This window comes from Ranitomeya imitator, chromosome 8 (genome assembly GCF_032444005.1).
Source record: "Ranitomeya imitator isolate aRanImi1 chromosome 8, aRanImi1.pri, whole genome shotgun sequence".
NCBI lineage: Eukaryota > Metazoa > Chordata > Amphibia > Anura > Dendrobatidae > Ranitomeya > Ranitomeya imitator.
In genome coordinates, this window is record NC_091289.1 from 5,808,027 (window position 1) to 5,830,609 (window position 22,583).

At 50.2% G+C, this 22,583-nt stretch overlaps 1 protein-coding gene across 2 annotated transcripts in view; it reads left to right on the forward strand.

Annotated features, from left to right (window-relative positions):
* The window catches only part of FBLN2 (fibulin 2), a 109,881-nt gene that overhangs the window by 19,570 nt on the left and 67,728 nt on the right, over window positions 1-22,583 (forward strand). The window contains exons 1-2 of one of the 2 annotated variants that reach the window (XM_069736151.1): window positions 10,434-10,630; window positions 13,988-15,232. In XM_069736151.1, coding sequence (XP_069592252.1) covers window positions 14,041-15,232 — 1,192 coding nt within the window. In that variant the 5' untranslated portion in view covers window positions 10,434-10,630; window positions 13,988-14,040. Of the gene's footprint in view, window positions 1-10,433; window positions 10,631-13,987; window positions 15,233-22,583 lie in introns of those variants that run through there. The other variant, XM_069736152.1, reaches the window with a different exon arrangement.

The window sequence follows — 22,583 nt, forward strand, 5'->3', positions numbered from 1 at the left end:
GGAGGATAAGGGGCAGGAGTGTGGGGAATAAGGGGCAGGAGTGTGGAGAATAAGGGGCAGGAGTGTGGAGAATAAGGGGCAGGAGTGTGGAGAATAAGGGGCAGGAGTGTGGAGAATAAGGGGCAGGAGTGTGGAGAATAAGGGGCAGGAATGCGTAGAATAAGGGGCGTGAGTGTGGAGAATAAGGGACGGGAGTGTGGAGAATAAGGGACGGGAGTGTGGAGAATAAGGGACGGGAGTGTGGAGAATAAGGGACGGGAGTGTGGAGAATAAGGGGCGGGAGTGTGGAGAATAAGGGGCAGGAGTGTGGAGAATAAGGGGCGGGAGTGTGGAGAATAAGGGGCGGGAGTGTGGAGAATAAGGGGTAGGATTGTGGAGAATAAGGGGCAGGAGTGCGGAGAATAAGGGACGGGAGTGTGGAGAATAAGGGACGGGAGTGTGGAGAATAAGGGACGGGAGTGTGGAGAATAAGGGACGGGAGTGTGGAGAATAAGGGGCGGGAGTGTGGAGAATAAGGGGCAGGAGTGTGGAGAATAAGGGGCGGGAGTGTGGAGAATAAGGGGCGGGAGTGTGGAGAATAAGGGGTAGGATTGTGGAGAATAAGGGGCATGAGTGTGGAGAATAAGGGGCGGGAGTGTGGAGAATAAGGGGCAGCGCTGGGAATATTGAGGCATCACAGGAACTTCATGGATTTGTCAATAAAATGTAACACGGTGCGGAATGTTTATTATTGTCTGTCAGTAACCATAGAAACAACGACTAAAGAGTGAAAGCACTGAAGAGGCAAAATGTGAAAACTAAAACCTGTACCAGTCTCTGAACTTTTGGCCAAGGCTGTAGACATTTTGCTTGTGTTTGTGAAACAAGGAGGCAAATTAGTGTAATATAGTATTTTCCAAAAACTCATAACTTTGCAAAGGCTGATCAATAATTATGTATAACATTTTTTAGAGACCGTGCCTAATATTAATCACTGTGAATTCCTGTATCTTGCAGACTGGTTGCTCGGTTTTCGCTCTTTCTATAGGCGCTGTGCTCTATAGGGATTGTGCATCTGTTGTTTCCATGTCTGAGGCGGTGACACATTATGGAAACATTGGGTCACTGTTTGCCGATTGATCATAATACAGGGCTCAGGGTCTGAGCTTCATAAATCCGTGAGCCCCATTGTGGTGTGGAGTCATAGAGGAGGGGTCCCTGGTTAGGACCCTAAACAGCAGTTTTTCATTTTAGAGGAATCTGTGCCAATAAAGCACCATGCTCTATGCAGACATTGGACCAGCAGGGGGCAGCACTCAGATGTGAATTCAAACAGCAATAATGCTAGCATGAAGCCAATAGACTAGTGAGTGCAGCTCTGGACGTGACTGGAGTATTAGACGTGATGTAACAGCAGAATAGTGAGTGCAGCTCTGGAGGTGACTGGAGTATAAGACGTGACTTACGTGAATACCTGTAAAAAATTATAAATAATAAATAGTATAAAATCATGTAAGACCCCCGGCCCAGCTTCATTCATACTACTATATACAACCCCAACTACATTCACACCGTCCTATATACAATATTATATACAATATATACACTATAAACACATTATACTAAACCAAACACTATACAACACAACAAAACCCTGCTGGTCCCACTGCCGAACCTTACAGCCCCCCCTTACACCACCACATTCTCCCTACAACAAACCTAAACACAACACAGTGTACAACATTAACATTTGCTTTTTTTTTTTAATTTATTTATTTTATTTTTTTTATTTATTTATTTTTTTATGTTATTGGAATTTTTCTTTCACGTCCTTGATTTGTAGGACATGAACTTTCTCCATTTTTGTTCCATTTCCGGTTTATTTCTTTGTGGCTTTTTGTCGTTTGTTGTCGTCTGATTGGAGCTTTGTTCTTATGTTTTGTTCTGTTGTGTTTTATTTGTAATGTATCACAGTTATTGTCATGTAAAGTATTTCATTTTATTTAATAAAAGACCTGGAGTATAAGACGTGATGTAACAGCAGAATAGGGACTGCAGCTCTGGAGGTGACTGGTGGATAAGATACAATGTAACAGCAGAATAGTGAGTGCAGCTCTGGAGGTGACTGGAGAATAAGACGTGATGTAACAGCAGAATAGTGAGTGCAGCTCTGGAGGTGACTGGAATACAGATATATGTCTCTTCCAGAGAATTATTATTAACCTGCTGACTATATATAACTAATGATGTCCGTGTAACTCTGAGGGTGTGACGGGGGAATAATCGAGGCTTTCTCCGAGGTGCAGCGTCCTGGACACGACTGAGATTTTCCTGAATGCAGCGAATATTCCTCGCTCCTCGGAGACATCACATCATCTGCAGCTGCCACAATACAAGGACTGGGACCAGTTAATGCTGCAGCTGCATGATGGAGTCTGGTCCCTGACATGGAGGACACGGGGGATTCATGGCTGCTCCGCTCACCCGTGACATCATCACAAGTAACAAACTGGGGTCCTATGGAGCCCAGAACCCAGAACTGCAGGCAGCCGAGGATGTGCGCACTACAAATCCCAGCAGAGAAATGGAGGGTGTTCTAATCCACGTAATCAGTATCCTGCAACATCAGTTACTGAAAAGGTAGACAGTATCACACAGGATCGGATTAGATACACAGCTCAGCAGTCAGTATCACACAGGAGAGGATTAGATACACGGCTCAGCAGACAGTATCACACAGGAGAGGATTAGATACACAGCTCAGCAGTCAGTATCACAGGATAGGATTAGATACACGGCTCAGCAGACAGTATCACACAGGAGAGGATTAGATACATGGCTCAGCAGTCAGCATCACACAGGAGAGGATTAGATACAGCTCAGCAGTCAGTATCACACAGGAGAGGATTAGATACATGGCTCAGCAGTCAGCATCACACAGGAGAGGATTAGATACAGCTCAGCAGTCAGTATCACACAGGAGAGGATTAGATACACGGCTCAGCAGTCAGTATCACACAGGAGAGGATTAGATACAGCTCAGCAGACAGTATCACACAGGAGAGGATTAGATACACAGCTCAGCAGACAGTATCACACAGGAGAGGATTAGATACACGGCTCAGCAGTCAGTATCACACAGGATAGGATTAGATACATGGCTCAGCAGTCACTATCACACAGGATGGGATTAGATACACAGCTCAGCAGTCAGTATCACACAGGATAGGATTAGATACACGGCTCAGGAGTCAGTATCACACAGGATGGGATTAGATACACAGCTCAGCAGACAGTATCACACAGGAGAGGATTAGATACACAGCTCAGCAGTCAGTATCACACAGGAGAGGATTAGATACACGGCTCAGCAGACAGTATCACACAGGAGAGGATTAGATACACAGCTCAGCAGTCAGTATCACAGGATAGGATTAGATACACAGCTCAGCAGACAGTATCACACAGGAGAGGATTAGATACATGGCTCAGCAGTCAGCATCACACAGGAGAGGATTAGATACACGGCTCAGCAGACAGTATCACACAGGAGAGGATTAGATACACGGCTCAGCAGACAGTATCACAGGAGAGGATTAAATACACAGCTAAGCAGTCAGTATCACACAGGATAGGATTAGATACACGGCTCAGCAGTCAGTATCACACAGGATAAGATTAGATACACGGCTCAGCAGTCAGTATCACACAGGAGAGGATTAGATACACAGCTCAGCAGACAGTATCACACAGGAGAGGATTAGATACACGGCTCAGCAGTCAGTATCACACAGGATAGGATTAGATACACGGCTCAGCAGACAGTATCACACAGGAGAGGATTAGATACACAGCTCAGCAGTCAGTATCACACAGGAGAGGATTAGATACACGGCTCAGCAGACAGTATCACACAGGAGAGGATTAGATACACGGCTCAGCAGTCAGTATCACACAGGATGGGATTAGATACACGGCTCAGCAGACAGTATCACAGAGGATAGGATTAGATACACGGCTCAGCAGACAGTATCACACAGGATAGGATTAGATACACGGCTCAGCAGACAGTGTCACACAGGATAGGATTAGATACACGGCTCAGCAGACAGTATCACACAGGAGAGGATTAGATACACGGCTCAGCAGACAGTATCACACAGGATAGGATTAGATACACGGCTCAGCAGACAGTATCACACAGGATAGGATTAGATACACGGCTCAGCAGACAGTATCACACAGGATAGGATTAGATACACAGCTCAGCAGTCAGTATCACAGGATAGGATTAGATACACGGCTCAGCAGACAGTATCACACAGGAGAGGATTAGATACATGGCTCAGCAGTCAGCATCACACAGGAGAGGATTAGATACAGCTCAGCAGTCAGTATCACACAGGAGAGGATTAGATACATGGCTCAGCAGTCAGCATCACACAGGAGAGGATTAGATACAGCTCAGCAGTCAGTATCACACAGGAGAGGATTAGATACACGGCTCAGCAGTCAGTATCACACAGGAGAGGATTAGATACAGCTCAGCAGACAGTATCACACAGGAGAGGATTAGATACACAGCTCAGCAGACAGTATCACACAGGAGAGGATTAGATACACGGCTCAGCAGTCAGTATCACACAGGATAGGATTAGATACATGGCTCAGCAGTCACTATCACACAGGATGGGATTAGATACACAGCTCAGCAGTCAGTATCACACAGGATAGGATTAGATACACGGCTCAGGAGTCAGTATCACACAGGATGGGATTAGATACACAGCTCAGCAGACAGTATCACACAGGAGAGGATTAGATACACAGCTCAGCAGTCAGTATCACACAGGAGAGGATTAGATACACGGCTCAGCAGACAGTATCACACAGGAGAGGATTAGATACACAGCTCAGCAGTCAGTATCACAGGATAGGATTAGATACACAGCTCAGCAGACAGTATCACACAGGAGAGGATTAGATACATGGCTCAGCAGTCAGCATCACACAGGAGAGGATTAGATACACGGCTCAGCAGACAGTATCACACAGGAGAGGATTAGATACACGGCTCAGCAGACAGTATCACAGGAGAGGATTAAATACACAGCTAAGCAGTCAGTATCACACAGGATAGGATTAGATACACGGCTCAGCAGTCAGTATCACACAGGATAAGATTAGATACACGGCTCAGCAGTCAGTATCACACAGGAGAGGATTAGATACACAGCTCAGCAGACAGTATCACACAGGAGAGGATTAGATACACGGCTCAGCAGTCAGTATCACACAGGATAGGATTAGATACACGGCTCAGCAGACAGTATCACACAGGAGAGGATTAGATACACAGCTCAGCAGTCAGTATCACACAGGAGAGGATTAGATACACGGCTCAGCAGACAGTATCACACAGGAGAGGATTAGATACACGGCTCAGCAGTCAGTATCACACAGGATGGGATTAGATACACGGCTCAGCAGACAGTATCACAGAGGATAGGATTAGATACACGGCTCAGCAGACAGTATCACACAGGATAGGATTAGATACACGGCTCAGCAGACAGTGTCACACAGGATAGGATTAGATACACGGCTCAGCAGACAGTATCACACAGGAGAGGATTAGATACACGGCTCAGCAGACAGTATCACACAGGATAGGATTAGATACACGGCTCAGCAGACAGTATCACACAGGATAGGATTAGATACACGGCTCAGCAGACAGTATCACACAGGATGGGATTAGATACACGGCTCAGCAGACAGTGCCACACAGGAGAGGATTAGATACACGGCTCAGCAGTCAGTGCCACACAGGAGAGGATTAGATACACGGCTCAGCAGACAGTGTCACACAGGATAGGATTAGATACACGACTCAGCAGACAGTATCACACAGGATAGGATTAGATACACGGCTCAGCAGTCAGTATCACACAGGAGAGGATTAGATACACGGCTGAGCAGTCAGTATCACACAGGAGAGGATTAGATACACGGCTCAGCAGACAGTGTCACACAGGATAGGATTAGATACACGGCTCAGCAGACAGTATCACACAGGAGAGGATTAGATACACGGCTCAGCAGTCAGTATCACACAGGAGAGGATTAGATACACGGCTCAGCAGACAGTATCACACAGGATGGGATTAGATACACAGCTCAGCAGACAGTATCACACAGGATAGGTTTAGATACACAGCTAAGCAGACAGTATCACACAGGAGAGGATTAGATACACGGCTCAGCAGTCAGTATCACACAGGATAGGATTAGATACACGGCTCAGCAGACAGTATCACACAGGAGAGGATTAGGTACACGGCTCAGCAGACAGTATCACACAGGAGAGGATTAGATACACGGCTCAGCAGACAGTATCACACAGGAGAGGATTAGATACACGGCTCAGCAGACAGTATCACACAGGAGAGGATTAGATACACGGCTCAGCAGACAGTATCACACAGGAGAGGATTAGATACACGGCTCAGCAGACAGTATCACACAGGAGAGGATTAAATACACGGCTCAGCAGACAGTATCACACAGGATAGGATTAGATACACGGCTCAGCAGACAGTATCACACAGGAGAGGATTAGATACACGGCTCAGCAGACAGTATCACACAGGAGAGGATTAGATACACGGCTCAGCAGACAGTATCACACAGGATAGGATTAGATACACGGCTCAGCAGACAGTATCACACAGGATAGGATTAGATACACGGCTCAGCAGACAGTATCACACAGGAGAGGATTAGATACACGGCTCAGCAGACAGTATCACACAGGATAGGATTAGATACACGGCTCAGCAGACAGTATCACACAGGATAGGATTAGATACACGGCTCAGCAGACAGTATCACACAGGAGAGGATTAGATACACGGCTCAGCAGACAGTATCACACAGGATAGGATTAGATACCCGGCTCAGCAGACAGTATCACACAGGATGGGATTAGATACACGGCTCAGCAGTCAGTATCACACAGGAGAGGATTAGATACACGGCTCAGCAGACAGTATCACACAGGATAGGATAAGATACCCGGCTCAGCAGACAGTATCACACAGGATAGGATTAGATACACGGCTCAGCAGACAGTATCACACAGGAGAGGATTAGATACACGGCTCAGCGGACAGTATCACACAGGAGAGGATTAGATACACGGCTCAGCAGTCAGTATCACACAGGAGAGGATTGGATACACAGCTCAGCAGTCAGTATCACACAGGATAGGATTAGATACATGGCTCAGCAGTCAGTATCACACAGGAGAGGATTAGATACATGTCATTCTCACATTCACGGAGCAGTCACTGCTGACATAAAAATTAATGTACAATTTGTTGCTGTTTCTATAGTTCTGACTCTGCTCGGATCCCGCTGATCCAGGAGCAGAGATGATGGGAGTAGAGGTAGTTTTTATTTATTTTTTTACATTTCATTCTGTGGGAGGATTAATGCCTCACGATACAATGCAGCCACTATTCGGGGGGACGCAGACAGACGAGGCCCCGGCATAGAACATTATATGGGCCCTTTGAGGTCTGTATCTGCCCATATTGCACAGTTCTTCCTACTTTGGGGCTGGATGTGGCCCCCAGATCTCTTGGGCCCCTTTGCGGCTGCAGAGGTTGCACCAGTGATATGTTCGCCTCTGCACCCATGATATGGCGCCAATCACTGACTGGCCCTTATGGCGCTGGGGTCTTCCTTAAAGGGCTCCTGTATATTTCTACAAGCAGTGAGTGGAGATTCTGGATGTCGGATCCGGATCTCATCGTCTCCACATTTGGTTGTAATCTCATTATTTCGGGGTAATCAGCTGTAATTTGAGGTTTCCTGCACTAATTTCTCTCATTTAACATCCTCTGATGTAAGCACTGAGTGGTGAAGGGTTAATGGCCTGGATGTAGAACCGCTGACATACAGCAGCTTCTAGCACAGCGGCCACCCAACTTTCCTGGACTCTGAATGGCGAGATCTGGCTTGTGATATACTCCCCGGTCCAGATGTCACAGAAGCCGTGGTGGATGTCACCCGCTCGCCGCCATTTATAGCGAGACTTTCCTTTCTGTGCAGGAAACTCAAAGATCAGAGAGGAGACAGATTGGTTGTCACTCAACTTTCCTTGAATCCTGAAAGGAAAAACTGCCTAAATGATGAAATGATGTTCTCTCCCAATCCTAAATGATGGTGGTGATAGTGAGGATTATGATGATGTAACCCCAAATGATGGTGGTGATAGTGAGGATGATGATGATGTAACCCCAAATGATGGTGGTGATAGTGAGGATGATGATGATGTAACCCCAAATGATGGTGGTGATAGTGAAGATGATGATGATGTAACCCCAAATGATGGTGGTGATAGTGAGGATGATGATGATGTAACCCCAAATGATGGTGGTGATAGTGGGGATGATGATGATGTAACCCCAAATGATGGTGGTGGTGATAGTGAGGATGATGATGATGTAACCCCAAATAATGATGGTGGTGATAGTGAAGATGATGATGATGTAACCCCAAATGATGGTGGTGATAGTGAAGATGATGATGATGTAACCCCAAATGATGGTGGTGATAGTGAGGATGATGATGATGTAACCCCAAATGATGGTGGTGATAGTGAAAATGATGATGATGATGTAACCCCAAATGATGGTGGTGATAGTGAGGATGATGATGATGTAACCCCAAATGATGGTGGTGATAGTGAAGATGATGATGATGTAACCCCAAATGATGGTGGTGATAGTGAGGATGATGATGATGTAACCCCAAATGATGGTGGTGATAGTGAGGATGATGATGATGTAACCCCAAATGATGGTGGTGATAGTGAGGATGATGATGATGTAACCCCAAATGATGGTGGTGATAGCGAGGATGATGATGTAACCCCAAATGATGGTGGTGACAGTGAGGATGATGATGATGTAACCCCAAATGATGGTGGTGATAGTGAGGATGATGATGTAACCCCAAATGATAGTGGTGATAGTGAGGATGATGATGATGTAACCCCAAATGATAGTGGTGATAGTGAGGATGATGATGATGTAACCCCAAATGATAGTGGTGATAGTGAGGATGATGATGATGTAACCCCAAATGATAGTGGTGATAGTGAGGATGATGATGATGTAACCCCAAATGATGGTGGTGATAGTGAGGATGATGATGATGTAACCCCAAATGATGGTGGTGACAGTGAGGATGATGATGATGTAACCCCAAATGATGGTGGTGATAGTGAGGATGATGATGTAACCCCAAATGATGGTGATGACAGTGAGGATGATGATGATGTAACTGTTTCTGATGAGATTTAGGTTCCTCGCACTTTATTTTGGAGTTTGTGCCTTAGACAGAATCCAAAATTCCAAAAATGAATTTTTGTTGTTGTTGGACCCCTCCCAGGATGCATTGTGGTATCTGCCGCCAACCACAAATGGAAATAAATCACAGTAATGAGAAGGCAGAAAAGGGGACGAGGAATGAAAAAGGGGGAACTGAATTTAAATGGGACTTCTGTATGAATGTGGAGGCCGGAGCGGTGGCCAACCGTGAAGCTCATGGGCCCCAATGCCAAAGCTCCAACAGGGCCCCACTTATTGCAAACCTTTAATAGTGTTGGTATATTCATATAGGCCAAGGGGACTTTGGGGGCCGTTTAGGCTTCGGGACCCGGGTGTAAACCCTGCACCTACTGTAGCTATGTCCCTGGGCAGGGTCCGCACTTCTGGCTGCTCATCGTCACCGGACTGGACGGAATCCGCAGAAAGAAAACAATGTAACAAGAGCGGAGATCGTTACAGTATCCGCTACTGTCCATATAATCCGGCATCTGATAATCGGGAGCAGCATCTGAAGGGGCTGTGACCACCAAGAGCTACGAACCCGAGGCCCCCCATGGGGCCCGTAGACCGAGGGGCCCAAACCTGGATGGTCTTCTCCTTTGCTGATTGGGTGAAGGGAACCTGTATAGGTGGGAGCAAAGAAAGGTGTGCAGGAGGGTGTGAAGGGGTCCTTCTGTTCTATAAGTCAGACCCCCACCCCTCGAAATGAAGCACTGCCATTAGCAGCAGCAGCACAGAGGATTTCCAGCACTGGGCTCATGCTGCCGCAGGAGACCTGGAAATACATTTTTCTTTATTTTCGGAGTTAATTCCGAGTTGTGAGACGGATTGTTCTGCCCGGGGTTCAGGAACGCGGCTATTTTCTCTGAACCCCCTGAGAGGAGCTTTATGTAATTCGCTCAGTAGAGCTGGAACAGCATTACAATCCCTGAATGTCGGAAAAAAACAAAAAAAAAGAATTTTGCAGAAATTTCAACGTTTTCCACATCGTGAACCACAAAATAAGTAAATATTGAACTAAAAATGTAACAAAAAGTAGCAGAAACCTCAAATCCACGTCTGATCCTGGGGGGGGATGTAAATGTCCTTTATCATCCACATATGGGAGTGGAGGGCTCAGGTTACAGCTCGGTCCCTTTCTCCTTCTGCTTTTTTCCTTTCCTCTGGAAACATCTCGGTGTTTGGTCTCCGCAGAGAATCATTTACCAGGAATCGTCTGCAAGGACCAAGAACCTGGGGACAATTTTCAGGTTGGTGAAACTTAGTTGGAAACTTTTGGCATCTCCTGAGGTCGCTGGACCTTCACAAGGAGACAATGGAGGAGAGTTCTAGATGGCAATGGCGGGAGGTCACACATGCTCCATCTGATCAATGTATACTCACATGTAGCAGAGCTGACATTGTCATCTAGAAGAACTCACACAATGTGTTATTTGCAAACAGTACTAATGCATTCCCTACGCTCTATAAAGGTTTAATGACAAACTCAGCTCTGCTATATCTTATGTACGTGAATTGTGGTTGTGGAGGATTCTCCTGTCTTGTCCAACATGTAAATGAAGTCCAAGGTCAGTATGTAACTTTTATAGTGTGCCAATACTGTGTCATGTTATTTACAAGTCTGATGCCACTTACACTAAATGTCATAATAAGGCTATTAGCATAATAGAAATCACAAGGCACTTTCATTGGATGCCATAGATAAGGCAGCCACCACGAGAGGGAGTCCGTGAGCTCAAGGTGTATACAGCATGTAGGGAGCTCCCCCTAGTGGTGACTGCAGTCAGGATCTTATCATGTATCTCTATATACAGGGAGCTCCCCCTAGTGGTGGATGCAGACAGGATCTTATCATGTGTTTTTTGTATACAGGGAGCTCCCCCTAGTGGTGACTGCAGACAGGATCTTATCATGTATCTCTGTATACAGGGAGCTCCCCCTAGTGGTGACTGCAGACAGGATCTTATCATGTCTCTATATACAGGGAGCTCCCCCTAGTGGTGGCTGTAGACAGGATCTTATCACGTATCTCTGTATACAGGGAGCTCCCCCTAGTGGTGACTGCAGACAGGATCTTATCATGTATCTCTGTACACAGGGAGCTCCCCCTAGTGGTGGCTGCAGACAGGATCTTATCACGTATCTCTGTATACAGGGAGCTCCCACTAGTGGTGGCTGCAGACAGGATCTTATCATATATCTCTGTATACAGGGAGCTCCCCCTAGTGGTGGCTGCAGACAGGATCTTATCACGTATCTCTGTATACAGGGAGCTCCCCCTAGTGGTGACTGCAGACAGGGTCTTATCATGTATCTCTGTATACAGGGAGCTCCCCCTAGTGGTGACTGCAGACAGGATCTTATCATGTATCTCTGTATACAGGGAGCTCCCCCTAGTGGTGACTGCAGACAGGATCTTATCATGTATCTCTGTATACAGGGAGCTCCCCCTAGTGGTGGCTGCAGACAGGATCTTATCACGTATCTCTGTATACAGGGAGCTCCCCCTAGTGGTGGCCGCAGACAGGATCTTATCACGTATCTCTGTATACAGGGAGCTCCCCCTAGTGGTGACTGCAGACAGGGTCTTATCATGTATCTCTGTATACAGGGAGCTCCCCCTAGTGGTGACTGCAGACAGGATCTTATCATGTATCTCTGTATACAGGGAGCTCCCCCTAGTGGTGGCTGCAGACAGGATCTTATCATGTATCTCTGTATACAGGGAGCTCCCCCTAGTGGTGGCCGCAGACAGGATCTTATCACGTATCTCTGTATACAGGGAGCTCCCCCTAGTGGTGGCTGCAGACAGGATCTTATCACGTATCTCTGTATACAGGGAGCTCCCCCTAGTGGTGACTGCAGACTAGATCTTATCATGTATCTCTGTATACAGGGAGCTCCCCCTAGTGGTGGCTGCAGACAGGATCTTATCATGTATCTCTGTATACAGGGAGCACCCCCTAGTGGTGGCTGCAGACAGGATCTTATCATGTATCTCTGTATACAGGGAGCTCCCCCTAGTGGTGACTGCAGACAGGGTCTTATCATGTATCTCTGTATACAGGGAGCTCCTCCTAGTGGTGACTGCAGACAGGGTCTTATCATGTATCTCTGTATACAGGGAGCTCCTCCTAGTGGTGACTGCAGACAGGATCTTATCATGTATCTCTGTATACTGGGAGCTCCCCCTAGTGGTGGCTGCAGACAGGATCTTATCATGTATCTCTGTATACAGGGAGCTCCCCCTAGTGGTGACTGCAGACTAGATCTTATCATGTATCTCTGTATACAGGGAGCTCCCCCTAGTGGTGACTGCAGACAGGGTCTTATCATGTATCTCTGTATACAGGGAGCTCCTCCTAGTGGTGACTGCAGACAGGATCTTATCATGTATCTCTGTATACTGGGAGCTCCCCCTAGTGGTGGCTGCAGACAGGATCTTATCATGTATCTCTGTATACAGGGAGCTCCCCCTAGTGGTGACTGCAGACTAGATCTTATCATGTATCTCTGTATACAGGGAGCTCCCCCTAGTGGTGGCTGCAGACAGGATCTTATCATGTATCTCTGTATACAGGAAGCACCCCCTAGTGGTGGCTGCAGACAGGATCTTATCATGTATCTCTGTATACAGGGAGCTCCCCCTAGTGGTGGCTACAGACAGGATCTTATCATGTATCTCTGTATACAGGGAGCTCCCCCTAGTGGTGACTGCAGACAGGATCTTATCATGTATGTCTATATACAGGGAGCTCCCCCTAGTGGTGGCTGCAGACAAGATCTTATCATGTATCTCTGTATACAGGGAGCTCCCCCTAGTGGTGGCTGCAGACAGGATCTTATCATGTATCTCTGTATACAGGGAGCTCCCCCTAGTGGTGACTCCAGACTGGATCTTATCATGTATGTCTATATACAGGGAGCTCCCCCTAGTGGTGGCTGCAGACAGGATCTTATCATGTATCTCTGTATACAGGGTGCTCCCCCTAGTGGTGACTGCAGACAGGATCTTATCATGTATCTCTGTATACAGGGAGCTCCCTCTAGTGGTGACTGCAGACAGGATCTTATCATGTATCTCTGTATACAGGGAGCTCCCCCTAGTGGTGGCTGCAGACAGGATCTTATCATGTATCTCTGTATACAGGGAGCTCCCCCTAGTGGTGACTGCAGACAGGATCTTATCATGTATCTCTGTATACAGGGAGCTCCCCCTAGTGGTGGCTGCAGACAGGATCTTATCATGTATCTCTGTATACAGGGAGCCCTCCCTAGTGGTGGCTGCAGACAGGATCTTATCATGTATATCTGTATACAGGGAGCTCCCCCTAGTGGTGGCTGTAGACAGGATCTTATCATGTGTCTCTGTATACAGGGAGCTCCCCCTAGTGGTGACTGCAGACAGGATCTTATCATGTATCTCTGTATACAGGGAGCTCCCCCTAGTGGTGACTGCAGACAGGATCTTATCATTTATCTCTGTATACAGGGTGCTCCCCCTAGTGGTTTCTCTAAGAATTTTCTAATGTAACTATTTCTGTGCAGTGGATTTGGAGCTCTGTATCACTCACTGTAATGTCTTATTCTTGGTCTTCTCTCCTCAGGTACATTACATTGTTCATCTGACTGACACATTTCCATCCATTTGGCTTTGAACATGAACAGAATAAATAAGTCGGTATTTTTAGTGGTTTTCATTTTACTGTCACAATGCACCAAACCCTCCTTGTCTCAGGCCGACTGCTCAGGGGCTGTGTGCAAACCCCTGGAGAATTGTATATTGGAGGTGGTGGAGGTGGGGTCCTGCTGCCCATCGTGTGCACAGCTCGGGTGCCCATGTGAAGGTTACCAGTACTATGACTGCGTCAGTGTTGGATTTCAAGGTGGAAAAGTTCCTGAAGGCGAGTCTTACTTTGTCGACTTTGGCAGCACGGAGTGCAGGTGCCCCCCAGGAGGTGGAAGGATCAATTGCCATTTTATACCGTGTCCCGAACTTCCACCAAATTGCATTGACATCCTGCAGCCGGCAGACGGCTGCGCTCAGTGTGGTCGGATTGGCTGCATCCATGGCGAGGAGAAGTACGAGGCCGGGCACACGTTTCACATGTCGCCCTGTAAGGTCTGCCATTGCCCCAATGCTGGGGGCGACTTAATGTGCTATGCCCTTCCTGACTGTGACATGGAGGGAGATAACACCACCGAGAGCGACCCCGAGAGACAGTTTGACTACCTCTACAGCCACGAGCAGGACCCTCAGGAGATTGTGGATAAAAACAATAATTACAAGAGGAATGCTCTGCAGGATCACTCCATGGTGGACTATGAAGATGTCACCGACGAAGAGGTGACCATCTTATCAACCACTGCAACTCCCATCATCTTGGTGGAATACACCACTGCCCATTACTCAACTGATCCTACTACCCAACCATCCACCATGATCTACCCCTCCGAGAGCAGCACCACCATGGCTCCCATGACTTCCGAGAGTGGGGATAATGCCAAGACCACCGCCCAACCAGATGTGGCAGAGCCAAGCACCAGCCCTGCCCCCACCTCCCCGTATGAACCCATGGAGGAAATCAAAGCCTCGTCGATGGCAAACAGCACGGAGAAAGGCGAAACCCTGGAATCAGCGCCACCAATAAACCAAACACAGGAGCCGGATCTGGGAGCAAATAAAGATGATTTCCCAGAAAGGGAAAAGGAAGGAAACAACGTTTCCACAACCGTGAAAGCAACAGCGACATCTGTTCACTGGAGCACAAGTCCCTCCGAGGGGCCACAGGTCACCTTCCCTACTCTGGGGGCCCCGAAGGACGTTCTCAATCAATCTAGACCCCATGATGGTAAGATGCTGTGTACACGAGGAGAGGGAGCTACATTTAGGGTAAGGTTACACTTGTGACTATGGATCTGACATGTGGACCCTGGGCCCCTCCAGTCACTCTGGAACTTCAGCCCCCAACTTACTGACATGACTGGAGAATCTCAGGATCCAATGCATTCAATATACTAATCGCCAGATCCTCAGTCAGCCCTCTTGGCCCATCCAAAGCCCCATGAGGCTCAAGCATAGACCAAATGTGCAATAAATCAGGTTTAAAGGGGCCCTGTCTGCAAGGTGGGGGGGGGGCATTGCCACCTAAAAGGGAAATAGTAACACACCAACAGTGAATTAGGTGTCGCTTAAAAGATGCACATAGACAATGGCAGACACATAGGACCCCTGTTCAAGAAATGAACAGTATATGGGCCGCAGTGGTGTAACTATAGTCTGATGGGCCCCCTGGTATAATACCACATACAAGGGAGAAATATTGTTAACCGTGACCAGACCACATATGACCACCACATAGTGACTGAATACTACAATACTGATCATTAATAGAAACAATACTAACAACACTGTTATTACCACCAGTGACATTATACACAGGAGCTCTGTATATAGTGTCAGTGTACAGGTAATACAGTGATCACCAGTGCCATTATACACAGGAGCTCTGTATATAGTGTATATTGTACAGGTAATACAATGATCACTAGTGACATTATACACAGGAGCTCTGTATATAGTGTCAGTGTACAGGTAATGCAATGATCACTAGTGACATTATACACAGGAGCTCTGTATATAGTGTCGGTGTACAGATAATACAGTTATCTCCAGTGACATTATACACAGGAGCTCTGGATATAGTGTCAGTGTACAGGTAATATAGCGATCACCAGTGACATTATACAAAGGAGCTCTGTATATAGTGTAAATTGTGCGTATGCATGTGATACAATGACTCACTGGTGACATCTCTAGGTGAAGTCCTTCATCCTCACTTTTCTTCTTCATCGGGCACAAACGGCTATCAGTTTTTCCTGCCGAGACTGGTGTCTGCAGAGAATAACACAGTCCTTAATATCTGATCTCCTCTAGAGCACATTCCTCACTTTTTCCCCGACTTCTACACTATGCCAGATGAAGAAAATAAGCAATATAATGCCATCCTGCACAGTAACAGGACCCCCCATTTATTCCACCCTATGGAAAATAGTCTCCTAAAAAGTAAATTATATTATGTAATAGAGTCCCCTAGTTGCCCCCTACAGTAATTATATGTCCCTTAGCCTGGCTGATCTCCATGCATATCCCTTTGCCTGACTGGCCCCTATGTCCCTTGGCCCAGCTGGCCCCCATGTCTCTTGACCTGGCTGACCTCCATGTCCCTTGGCCTGGTTGGCTCCATGTCCCTTTTCCTGGTTGGCCCCCATGTCCCTTGGCCTGGTTGGCCCCCATGTCCCTTGGTCTGGTTGGCCCCCATGTCCTTTGGCCTGGCTGGTCTCCATGTCCCTTGGCCTGGCTGGCCCCATGTTCCTTGGCCTGGCTGGTCTCCATGTCCCTTGGCCTGGCAGGCCCCATGTTCCTTGGCCTGGCTGGTCTCCATGTCCCCTGGCCTGGCTGGCCCCATGTTCCTTGGCCTGGTTGGACTCCATGTCCCTTGGCCTGGCTGGCCCCCATGTCCCTTGGCCTGGTTGGCCCCCATGTCCCTTGGCCTGGTTGGCCCCCATGTCCTTTGGCCTGGCTGGTCTCCATGTCCCTTGGCCTCGCTGGCTCCATGTTCCTTAGCCTGGCTGGTCTCCATGTCCCTTGGCCTGGCTGGCCCCATGTTCCCTGGCCTGGCTGGCCCCATTTTCCTTGGCCTGGTTGGACTCCATGTCCCTTGGCCTGGCTGGCCCCCATGTCCCTTGGCCTGGTTGGCCCCCATGTCCCTTGGCCTGGTTGGCCCCCATGTCCTTTGGCCTGGCTGGTCTCCATGTCCCTTGGCCTCGCTGGCTCCATGTTCCTTAGCCTGACTGGTCTCCATGTCCCTTGGCCTGGCTGGCCCCATGTTCCCTGGCCTGGCTGGCCCCATTTTCCTTGGCCTGGTTGGACTCCATGTCTCTTGGCCTTGCCGGCCCCCATGTCCCTTGGCCTGGTTGGCCCCCATGTCCTTTGGCCTGGCTGGTGTCCATGTCCCTTGGCCTGGCTGACCCCCATGTCCCTTGGCCTCGCTGGCTCCATGTTCCTTAGCCTGGCTGGCCTCCATGTCCCTTGGCCTGGCTGGCCCCATGTTCCCTGGCCTGGCTGGCCCCATGTTCCTTGGCCTGGTTGGACTCCATGTCCCTTGGCCTGGCTGGCCCCCATGTCCCTTGGCCTGGTTGGCCCCCTTGTCCTTTGGCCTGGCTGGTCTCCATGTCCCTTGGCCTCGCTGGCTCCATGTTCCTTAGCCTGGCTGGTCTCCATGTCCCTTGGCCTGGCTGGCCCCATGTTCCCTGGCCTGGCTGGCCCCATTTTCCTTGGCCTGGTTGGACTCCATGTCCCTTGGCTTTGCCGGCCCCCATGTCCCTTGGCCTGGTTGGCCCCCATGTCCTTTGGCCTGGCTGGTGTCCATGTCCCTTAGCCTGGCTGACCCCCATGTCCCTTGGCCTGGCTGGCTCCATGTTCCTTTGCCTGGCTGGGCTTCATGTTCCTTTGCCTGGCTGGACTCCATGTCCCTTGGCCTGGCTGGCCCCATGTTCCTTGGCCTGGCTGGCCCCATGTTCCTTGGTCTGGTTGGACTCCATGTCCCCTGGCCTGGCTGGCCCCATGTTCCTTGGCCTGGTTGGACTCCATGTCCCTTGGCCTGGCTGGCCCCCATGTCCCTTGGCCTGGTTGGCCCCCATGTCCTTTGGCCTGGCTGGTCTCCATGTCCCTTGGCCTCGCTGGCTCCATGTTCCTTAGCCTGGCTGGTCTCCATGTCCCTTGGCCTGGCTGGCCCCATGTTCCCTGGCCTGGCTGGCCCCATTTTCCTTGGCCTGGTTGGACTCCATGTCCCTTGGCCTTGCCGGCCCCCATGTCCCTTGGCCTGGTTGGCCCCCATGTCCTTTGGCCTGGCTGGTGTCCATGTCCCTTGGCCTGGCTGACCCCCATGTCCCTTGGCCTCGCTGGCTCCATGTTCCTTAGCCTGGCTGGCCTCCATGTCCCTTGGCCTGGCTGGCCCCATGTTCCCTGGCCTGGCTGGCCCCATGTTCCTTGGCCTGGTTGGACTCCATGTCCCTTGGCCTGGCTGGCCCCCATGTCCCTTGGCCTGGTTGGCCCCCTTGTCCTTTGGCCTGGCTGGTCTCCATGTCCCTTGGCCTCGCTGGCTCCATGTTCCTTAGCCTGGCTGGTCTCCATGTCCCTTGGCCTGGCTGGCCCCATGTTCCCTGGCCTGGCTGGCCCCATTTTCCTTGGCCTGGTTGGACTCCATGTCCCTTGGCTTTGCCGGCCCCCATGTCCCTTGGCCTGGTTGGCCCCCATGTCCTTTGGCCTGGCTGGTGTCCATGTCCCTTAGCCTGGCTGACCCCCATGTCCCTTGGCCTGGCTGGCTCCATGTTCCTTTGCCTGGCTGGGCTTCATGTTCCTTTGCCTGGCTGGACTCCATGTCCCTTGGCCTGGCTGGCCCCATGTTCCTTGGCCTGGCTGGCCCCATGTTCCTTGGTCTGGTTGGACTCCATGTCCCTTGGCCTGGCTGGCCCCCATGTTCCTTGGCCTGGTTGGCCCCCATGTCCTTTGGCCTGGCTGGTCTCCTTGTCCCTTGGCCTGGCTGACCCCCATGTCCCTTGGCCTGGCTGGCTCCATGTTCCTTTGCCTGGCTGGTCTCCATGTCCCTTGGCCTGGCTGGCTCCATGTTCCTTAGCCTGACTGGTCTATATGTCCTTTGGCCTGGCTGGCCCCCTTTCCCGTGGCCTGGCTGGCCCCCATGTCCTTTAGCCTGGCTGGTCTTCATGTCCCATGGCCTGGCTGGCCCCCATTTCTCTTGTCATGGCCCCAGTATCCGCATCCACAGAAGAAAAAAAAGATTCCTCTGATCCCTGAGCCCAGAGGCCAGCGGCTGACATGAGTGCACGCCTCACAGGTGGCACGACAGTGACGTCATATGCCGGTGACATCACTGTCATTCGCTGCCTGCGATGGGCACACTCACATCAGCCGCCGTCTTCATTAACTAATGCGGCGGGACAATGCATTTGACAGAATGTGCATCCTCGTACATATATTCCGTTGAAATCAGTGGGCCCGCTCTACATCCTGCTATATCCAACTGAAGTATTTGCTGGCATCGGCAACCCCTGACCCACTGGGTCCGGTGACTACTGCAACTGCTGTCATTACGCCCCTGATAAGCTCATCTTTGTGACTGCTTTATGATTTGGAGGTGGTACTGGCCCCCACACCTCCTGGGCCCCTGTGTGGCTGCACATGTTCCGCCAATGATACGTCCGCCCCTGCATAGAGGTGCACTATAGAATTATCAGACTGGGGGGTGGACTTTTAGGAGAGCCGTGATGGATCCACACAATGATGAGCCAATGATGCTCAGGCCTTCCTGCTCCACAGATTCCTTATAGCGCCCCCTGTGGAAGTGACCAGTATCACTCATCAGGGTTCAATGTCAAGGTGGGCAGGTTCTAAAGTCATCTAGAGCCGCCAGCCGTCAGCGGTGTGTATTATATGCACATGGCCAGCCATAGTTCTCAAGGTAGAAAGGTCTCTGCAGAGTGGTCCGGAAAGGGAGGAGAATCTGAGGGAGAGAAGGATCTGAAGGGGACACAGGAATTGTAAAGGGTATGGAGGAATTTTGAAGAGAATTTGTGGTCTGGAGGGAACAGAGTTGTCTGGAGATGGGCAGAGGGATCTGGAGGAAGACATACAAGTCTTGAGGAAGACAGTTAAGTCTGGGAGAGGACAAGGAAGTCTGGAGGATAACAGAAGATTCTGGAGTGGGACAGAGGGATTTGCAGGATTACAGAGGAGTCTGGAGGGGGACAGAGGGGTCTGGAGGGGGAAAGGGGAGCTGGACAAGATCATGGGAGTCAGGAGGAGGAGGACAGGGCCGTATAGAGGGAGAGAGATAAGTCTGGAGGAGGACTGGAGAGTCTGGAAAAAACAAGGGAGCATGGAGGATGACAGAGGGGAGTCTGAATGATAACAGAGGAGTCTGGAGGGGTACTGAGGAGTTGGGAAAAGGACAGGTGAGTCTAAGAGGAGATAGATAAGTCTGGAGGAGGACTAGATGTCGTCATGAGGAAGTGAGTCTGGAGGATGACGGGGGTCTGGAGAATAACAGAGGAGTCTGGAGGAGAACAGGTATGTCTAGAGGGAGATAGATAAGTATGGAGGAGGACAGAGGAATCAAGAGGGAGACAGAGGGGTCTGGAGGGAGATAGAAGGGTCTAGAGGGAGACGGAGGAGTCAGGAGGGAGACAGAGGGGTCTGGAGGGAGACAGAGGGGTCTGGAGGGAAACAGGAGTCAGGAGGGAGACAGAGGAGTCAGAAGGGAGACAAAGGGGTCTGGAGGGAGACAGAGGAGTCAGGAGGGAGACAGAGGTGTGTCTGGAGGGAGACAGAGGAGTCAGGAGGGAGACAAAGGGGTCTGGAGGGAGACAGAGGAGTCAGGAGGGAGACAGAGGAGTCAGGAGGGAGACAGAGGAGTCAGGAGGGAGACAGAGGGGTCTGGAGGGAGACAGATGAGTCAGGAGGGAGGCAGGAGTCTGGAGGGAGACAGAGGAGACTGGAGGGAGACAGAGGAGTCTGGAGGGAGACAGAGGAGTCAGGAGGGAGACAGGAGTCTGGAGGGAGACAGAGGAGTCTGGAGGGAGACAGAGGAGTCTGGAGGGAGACAGAGGAGTCTGGAGGGAGACAGAGGAGTCAGGAGGGAGACAGGAGTCTGGAGGGAGACAGAGGAGTCTGGAGGGAGACAGATGAGTCTGGAGGGAGACAGAGGAGTCAGGAGGGAGACAGAGGGGTCTGGAGGGAGACAGAGGAGTCAGGAGGGAGACAGGAGTCTGGAGGGAGACAGAGGAGTCTGGAGGGAGACAGATGAGTCTGGAGGGAGACAGAGGAGTCAGGAGGGAGACAGAGGGGTCTGGAGGGAGACAAATGAGTCAGGAGGGAGACAGAGGGGTCTGGAGGGAGACAGAGGAGTCAGGAGGGAGACAGGAGTCTGGAGGGAGACGGAGGAGTCTGGAGGGAGACAGAGGAGTCTGGAGGGAGACAGAGGAGTCAGGAGGGAGACAGAGGAGTCAGGAGGGAGACAGAGGGGTCAGGAGGGAGACAGAGGAGTCTGGAGGATAACAGAGGAGTCTGGAGGGAGACAGAGGGGTCTGGAGGGAGACAGAGGGGTCTGGAGGATAACAGAGGGGTCTGGAGGATAACAGAGGGGTCTGGAGGATAACAGAGGGGTCTGGAGGAGTAGAGATGGATCTGGAGGGGAAAGATGAGTCTTGTGGGGACGGGAGTCTGGAGGGAGACAGAGGGGTCTGTAGGGCATAGATTAGTTGTGAGGGGAAGATTAGGGTCTGTAGGGGGACAGAGGAGTACATGTGGAAATGGAGTCTGGAGAAATAGCTGTTGGCCAATGAAGATGCCATGTTTAGCCGTAGCCGGGGCCACTATGGACTCCTCGTTTGTCACATGGTGCTGAAGATTGGCTGTGAATTGCTGAGGAAGGTGAGAATCCTGCAGGTAGGGACTGGGGCTGAAATTCTGGTCCCTGAGGACTTGCTTGCTGCTGATTTCCCTTGTAATTATCTCTTGGCTCCATCTTGTCCCAGTGGAAGAATTTTGTGTGGAATTTGCGCTGAGACATTTTGCAGCCACAATGATCCCAGGACACGTTATCTCTGTCTGTAGATAAGGGCTGTGAGACGTCAACGTCCCGCATGTTCACAACCGCCCGCAGGATGGCTGACGGTATGCGGGCTCCAGTTAGGCCTCAGCGCTCTGTTAGTGGGGCCCCTGGAATGTCAGGACTCCGGGCCGCATTCTGTGCATCGCTCTGTTAGTGGGGCCCCTGGAATGTCAGGACTCCGGCCCGCATTCTGTGCATCGCTCTGTTAGTGGGGCCCCTGGAATGTCAGGACTCCGGCCCGCATTCTGTGCATCGCTCTGTTAGTGGGGCCCCTGGAATGTCAGGACTCCGGCCCGCATTCTGTGCATCGCTCTGTTAGTGGGGCCCCTGGAATGTCAGGACTCCGGGCCGCATTCTGTGCATCGCTCTGTTAGAGGGGCCCCTGGAATGTCAGGACTCCGGCCCGCATTCTGTGCATCGCTCTGTTAGTGGGGCCCCTGGAATGTCAGGACTCCGGCCCGCATTCTGTGCATCGCTCTGTTAGTGGGGCCCCTGGAATGTCAGGACTCCG